General features: G+C 46.0%; 1 protein-coding gene across 1 annotated transcript; it reads right to left on the bottom strand.

The window, feature by feature from the left end:
- Positions 1–3,871: 3,871 nt before the first annotated feature.
- Positions 3,872–6,121, bottom strand: RABIF (RAB interacting factor). Its single transcript, XM_048495765.1, has 2 exons — positions 5,954–6,121; positions 3,872–5,018 (listed from the first exon to the last, which is right to left on the bottom strand). The coding sequence occupies exons 1-2, from the start codon at positions 6,104–6,106 to the stop codon at positions 4,773–4,775; spliced, it is 399 nt and encodes a 132-aa protein (XP_048351722.1). The 5' UTR covers positions 6,107–6,121; the 3' UTR covers positions 3,872–4,772.
- Between the last annotated feature and the right edge of the window lie 1,022 nt (positions 6,122–7,143).

The raw sequence follows: 7,143 nt of genomic DNA, 5'->3' as shown, positions 1-7,143 counted from the left end.
CTGCGGGCTATTACCAGTAAAAGCCAAGGTAAACCACAATTTACACAAAAAGTCAGTATTGTAGAGATGGAAAGGCAAACATTTATTGGGATAATTGAACTCCGCTGAGAACCTCCACTGACCCCACCGGTGTGTTTCAAATATATGAGCCTTAGAACCTACAAACCTTCCTTTCCTTGTTTGTGGTTGGAAGCCACAGCAGCCATGCTGTCTCCCACACCCAAGTCCATTGTGGTCATGGTGGTTGGATTATTACCAATTCCTGAGCACTCCAATGCAGGACAGGTTTGTGTGTTTGAAAGGGTGCCAGGCTTTGCCTTATTTGGGGTGTATGTGGTGGAGTTCTAAATGTCCCTTGGACCACATGGAGTCAAATCCTCCTGGAGGACCTTGACCAACATGGCTGCACCTAGCTAGGAATTTGCCACTGTACATGTCTCTGTTTGGCTTTCCTGCTGGTGATGACTCAGAGGAAGACCTCTGGGCATGGCAAGTGCCCTTTCCCCCATACTCTGCTTGTCCCAGCACACCTTTTGGAGTGAAGCACTGCATTCTGCCAACCCTCCCAAGTTCCACCTGGAGACTCACCTCTCTTTAGCTGTGCCAGGGAAGGCTCAATATGTCTCCCCATGGTCCCAGGGAGATGGCAACTTGAGTCAGCAGTCCTCAACATAATTTGCAGTTCAATAAAGTCTGTATTTTCCAACAACTGTGTCTCTGTTTGATTTTTTGCCCCAGCTGTTGTTTCCATTGCTGTGAATAATGTGTAGTTAGCGTTAATTGGTTAGTGTCTATAAAATAATTAGTGGTAGACAATGACACAGACTGTATCCACATGAGGGTGTGAAAATGTGCCCACAATGTGGTAGTATAAGCATGGGAAGAGCTCCATGCCCACTCTGCCCCATTTGTGATTCCCTGAGGTCTACTCAATGACACGTCCATGAGGGAGGGCTTTTGGGTGGCTGTGGATGGTTGCCACTGGTTCCCCATCATGTGCAGGTGCCACTGGTTCCCCATCATGATCACCTGCCAAATACAGCAGGGGCCCAGCAGCATCTCCAAGGCTGACCTCATCACATTGATGGCTACTGGTTGAAGAAGGGATGGGCCAGAGAATGAGCCACAGTGGTGTGGAAGTTACAGTGACAGACTAGGACCTGGGAGACATAGGTTCAAATCACCATGTGCTGTGGAAGCTAGCTGGGTGGACATGGGACAGCCATACAGACTCAGCTTAACCACCTTCACAAAGTTGATGTGCAGGATAAAGATGAAGGGAGAGGAATGATGCTTAAGATCACTTTGGGTCACAATGGTGTGAAAAGGTAGGATGTTCTAGAATAGAGTAAACCAAATGCAATTAATAATTGTGTAACTTGCTCTGGGAAGGCTCTTGATATTCAGGAAAGAAGACAGCTGGGAAAAGAATGTGAGAGGGAAAGGAAGGAATCTGAGACTCCCCAGAGATCAGAGGCTGAAACAGGCAGGCAGAGCCATTGCAGTGGAACAGACTCAATGTGTCTTTGAAGAGGCCGGGGAGAGCATGAGGGAAGTGGGCAACTGGATTCAGATGCTTTGTAGCCAGGAACTCTAGGAGACCTTGCTGGGAACCCTGAGGTGGCACCTTTAATGAACCTTCTAGAGATCTGCTCATGGGAAAGGGATGTATTCTCCTGGGCTATGGAGGGGTTGGTGCATCTGTGGCAGCTTGTGCAAGCAGGCATCTGGAAGGAGCTTCGCTGGACATTCCAAGGAATATGAGATATGCCAGCCACATATGCACTGCAAGAGGGGATTACTGAAATCCAATGACACATGATTGCCCACTAGAACAATGGAAGATGCTGGAATGCCTCCACTGGATATGCTTAGAGCCAGGAATGCCAAGTGGCTGGCATGGACATGAGCTCCACTGAAATACATATAACCACACATAAGGATTCTGAGTGCAAGAATGAATTTAGAGTGAGAGTTTCCTGGTCTTTAGATGGAACGTGGTACAGGAAAGCCAATTAGAGTGGAAATATAGTTTACTTCTGTCTTAAAACACTTCTTGCTCTATTCAGGGAGAGCCTACTAGGAGTTCAGTTAAGTGGTACTGCATGCCCCTACATCGAAGAGCCTACCACAGTAAGCTTGACTCCTAGTCCTACTCAAGGTCTACAGAGAGGCTAGAAGTAGTGGCCAAAGGGTGCTCCTTATTGTTGTAACTGGCTGACTTCCAGGAGCTCCTGCAGATGAGTGATTGAAGACCCCTCCGGCAAGCGTACACTCTAGTCTTCTTCCATGCCCCTCCTTCCATAGGAGGGCACTCCTTTGCATATCTTCTTCTATTCCATGTTATGATGGAACCTGTTTCTACTTCTGTCTGCTTTGCAGGACCAGTACTGAACTCACAAGATAGAAGCCTGCAATTTGAGCTGCTGAACTAGTACCAAGAGGTGTATGCGGTCTTAAACTCCGAACATCATTATATAATTGAAAACACTGCTAAGCCTTGTGTAAGGGGAACACATATTGCCACTCAGCCTAACTCTACCTTCTCACAGTGCAGTTTTTGAGAGCGATTGTAAAGTCCCTTTGTGATAATTTTTTTAGAAAGGAAAGCTTGGCATTATAAATGATGCAAACAAGTTAAGATCCATTTCCCAAGACATATAGAAATTGCTTACAAGTATTCAACAGGATGTCAGCTGTGTTTTACTCTAATAAAGAACCATTTTTGTATACGATGGAAATTCATATGTGAGGTCTTAAGCCTTTTGCAGTGGAATTACCCGAGACAAAGCTTTCTCTTCTTTCTTACTAGCCGGGCATCTATCACTTGAGGCACTTCCCAAATGTCAGCTCCCGTCACTAGTGCAGCAACCTTATGAAGTGAAATCTCTGAAAGAGGCACAGCATGTGAGAAGGTTCAAAGAGGATTCAGCCTCTCAACTTTAAAAATAAAAAAGGAGGCAAATAATTCCCACTTTATCTCAAAAAATAACCACAGTATCTATGTAGAGACAGGGCACCTCTGAATGCCTTCCCCTTGGAGCAGGGAGGTGAACCTTTGGCACTCAGATGTTATGGACTACAATTCCTCAGCCCCTGCCAGCATGGCTGTTGTGCCATGCTGGCAGGAACTGACAGAATTGTAGTCCATAACATCTGGAGTGTCAAAGGTTCGCCACCATGGGATGGATGGCATTTTTCACTACCATAATGGGATGTCTACCACAACCTAAGTCTTACAGCCCATCTTGGGGGGCAGGTAATCCTCTTGTAGAGGTGGCGCAGGGCTGTGCCAATGCATTTGCCCCTTCCACCAGCGGCCTTCTGTCCCTCAGCTCCATGGTGGTGAAACCTGGAAGACTGAGCTACTGTGGGACTGTACTGCCATCCCAATCAGACGCCGGGGTGGGGGTGGGGGAAGCTCCTGGGGGCAGAGCCAATATCAGTTGGCTCCCACACTAGGTCCCCGCTGAATTGTGCTGTGGCCCTGGTCCTGGACTTACATCACCCTTTTGGGTGGCATAAGTCTATTAAGCCTTATGGAAGGCTTTCTGGCAGCAGGTTTTTTTGGTCTTTTTTTCTCTCCATGCACCACGGGAAAGCCCTCTCAAGGCAGCGGGGCGCCATTGCACTGATGTCATCCCCAGCCACCAGGGGCTCTGGGGTTAGGTTTCCTGAGACCCAAGCAAAGTAACATTTCATCTTACAGCTTCTCAGAAATATTTTGTTATTTTAGTTCACAAATACTCTTGTCATTTTCCACAGCTTCTTTCATTTGTTCAGTTGCTGAGCTGTCATTGTTCTACACATGCTATTCAGTGCTATAAAACATACTAACCTGATATGTAAATTACCTGATGCAACAAACAAATTATCTTATTTCCACAGGAAGTGGTTTATTATTGGCAATATCAAAGATAAGGACTGAAGAGGTCTCTAAAAACTGGAGGAAAGGAGGAATGCATTTCATTGAAGCATACCCTCTTTCTTCAAGTGTGCTCTACTGTTTTGATTGCCTGATTCATACCTCTCTTAGCAGCATTTTAAAGAATTGAAACACAAATTTCAAATGTATAGAATTGAAACATAAATTGAAAAGTATAGATTTAAACTTAATGAAATAAAAATTCCATTATGCTTTTAAGATTTCAGTAACATTTGATATCTTGTAGTTTAATTGTGACTTCCATTTAACTTTTTTCAACTCTGCAGTGTCCATCAATCAGGATGTCGCTTTTAATATTAATGAATGTAGAAGTTATCTATATTATGGTTAGAAATGGAAACCAGTAGAAATATAGCAGCGATGCCTGTAAACATAGTCCGATGTATACACTCTTTGGTCCACAGTACACCAGAAAGCCATAAATCTGGATATGATGTAGCTGAAAGGGGCTAAATGTTTTCTACGCTTACTCTTTGCAGGGCAAACACTTCAAATGTGTTTCATTTTCTATTTCAATCATTAAAGATTCACCAAAGTCTTTCATCTCAGAATGTACCCTTGGAATCTGCATAATATTACCCTGGAATAGGAATAAGAATGAGATTTAAAAGAGAAGGGAGAGATTCGAGGGAGCCACAACTTATTTGACAAGGAATATGCACAGATACGTCTTCTGAAGAACCATGGTAGTGCACCTCATTTCCTCCCACTTTCGGGGCTATACATTTGCCATTACAAACTTGTATTCACTAGAGGGAAACAGGACATTCATAAAGTGGCATGAGCTGCTAGCCCAAGCAGTTGTCTTTAGCCACCCTGCAGAATGTCATTCATGGGACACCCGATCCAAGGCCACATAGAAGCTCTTTTTGTCATCCAAGCAGTGCCAGCCAATAGGGCCAATTTCACAGTCTGCACAGATCAGAAACTTTATGTTTCCAACATCCTTGGTGAAGCCAACGTTTTCAAAAGAGAACATGTCATCGACCAGCCAGTGGTCTTGCAGAACGTCTCCATCTGGATCACTGCTTGCCACCAGTGCTGTCTTCTTCTTCATGGAGGGAAGAAAAAGCTGTCAAGTAACAAGGAAATTTATTTGATACCCTGAAAATAGAAATGTGACTGACCCATAACAGTGGCCAACCTGCAGGTGGGGCTTAAATGTCTCCCCAAATGACCTCTGATTATGAAACTACCGTGTTTTCCCAAAAATAAGGCAGGGTCTTATATTAATTTTTGCTCCAAAAGATGTGTTAGGGCTTATTTTCAGGGGATGTCTTATTTTTCCCCATGATTTTGCACCCCTCACGTGACCAGATCAGCTGGTAACTAGGACTTATTTTTGGAGTAGGGCTTATATTTCAAGCATCCTCCAAAAATCATGCTGGGGCTTATTTTCGGGATAGGTCTTATGGTAAAGTGACCAGTTCCTGGAAGACATGGCAGCTTCAGGGGGCAGACTCTGCGTGACATTTCCCCTGAGCTTCCTCTCCACACTTCCTCACCAAGAACAGCCCCCAAATCTTTAGGAAAATCCCAAACCAGAGTTGGTGATCCTAACCCCTATGGAGGCATTAAGGGGTGATCCGTGATGCCCTCTGCCTACCAAAGATGTTCAAATTCATATGCAAGTGCAAACAAAAACCATCTCCTTCCTTCACTATACTGAATGTTTATATTAACCCATTCCCTAAATACCGGGAGAGTTTCTGTGGGCCGAGCTGACTTCTCTTTAGGTTCTGAATCCAAGGGGCATCATTTCCCAATGCCCACGGCATACCTCAGTGCCTGTGCTGAACGCCAGCAGGTGCTGAACCAGAGGTGGGTGACTCTCTGAACACCCGAACACTATATGGGCTCCCAGTGACCCCAAACAACGAATCCCAAGAGCTGATGGCTTCCAAGCAACCATAAGGAGCTCCACCAAGTCAGCTTCTCAAAACGAAGGGAAATCTCGCAGCAGAGAAGCCCCCTTTTCAACCTGGGAGGGGCCTTGGCGTTCCTTACCTCTCTGCGGGCGAAGGTGGCAGTTCCAGGCAGAAGCACGCGGGAGCCGCAACGCTGGCAGAGGACTGCCTTGCGGTTCCTGCCCCGAGCGCAGACAAGCTCCTCGGGTCCACCCGCGGCGGGCTCGCCCATCTCCGAACCGGGCGCCGCCATAACCGCGCAGGCGCAATTCAGTAGGGCGGGGCGATACAACAGAGTAGGCGGGGCCCTTCCCACGTGCTTCATCTGAGGTCTCTGGAACCGCGTGGCTTGTTTGTGTGTCCTCCCCCCGCCCGTGTTGTCCTGAACGCTAAAGCTCTCGTTCTTGCAGCTGCAGCGCTTTTGACACGACCGCTCCTTTGTGGGGTCGGCTCTCCTCACCTGGTCCTCTCCACAGGAAAGTGCCCCAAATTCCAGAATTGTTCTGGCTGGGTGGAGGTGCGTGTTTTGAATCCACCTGCTCTTAACCAGTACATCATGCTGGCTCTTTGGTTACCCACTCCAATAAGGACCATTGTGTATAACTTGTGGCGCTCAAGGTTAAATTCTGTGAAACTCATTTGGCAATCTTTTCAACAAGGTCTCTCTGAACACACAGGCTTTACAAGCTTTTTGAGAAGCCAGGAGGCAAGGTAACTGAAGCACCAGCATCAACAACAAAAGACTAATTTCTGACCAAGACTAGTTAACACTATCCTTAGTGAAGAGATGGTCAAGAGAATTGTGGGTCTATCTAAATGTGCATGGGTTTCTACCAGGAGAAGTACTTGCATCATCACCACCACACCAATAATTTCCAGACATCCCCATCACAGTTGCAATTAAATTTTGTAGGAGATCCACTGGAATACAAAAGGGAACTTCCTCAATTTCTACTATGCCCAAACATTCCACTTTTTTTCTGAACTCTGTACGTAAGGTGGCACATGGCTCACAGAGAGCTATTTGTTATTTATCCCCCTTAACAGACGCAAAGCTACATTACACATCTCCCACTCGCCACCTGACTTGGCAGCAGGCTCCCTCCCTAGAATGAGCAATGAGGTCATCTTGTACTGTAAGCAAGAACAAAAAGGGCAATTTCAAACTGAGTGATTAAGAAAGCCAGGAATTCAGTGTGACTATCAGGGTGACCTGCATCTGCATTATGTAATCTACATACAGTGAAAGCCACCACCCCCCCGCTCCCCGCTCAACTCTCATCAACTAGC

Source organism: Sphaerodactylus townsendi, linkage group LG05, assembly GCF_021028975.2.
Source record: "Sphaerodactylus townsendi isolate TG3544 linkage group LG05, MPM_Stown_v2.3, whole genome shotgun sequence".
Classification (NCBI taxonomy): Eukaryota; Metazoa; Chordata; class Lepidosauria; order Squamata; family Sphaerodactylidae; genus Sphaerodactylus; species Sphaerodactylus townsendi.
Note: the sequence above shows the minus strand (reverse complement) of the source record. Positions and strands in the feature narration are given on the sequence as shown.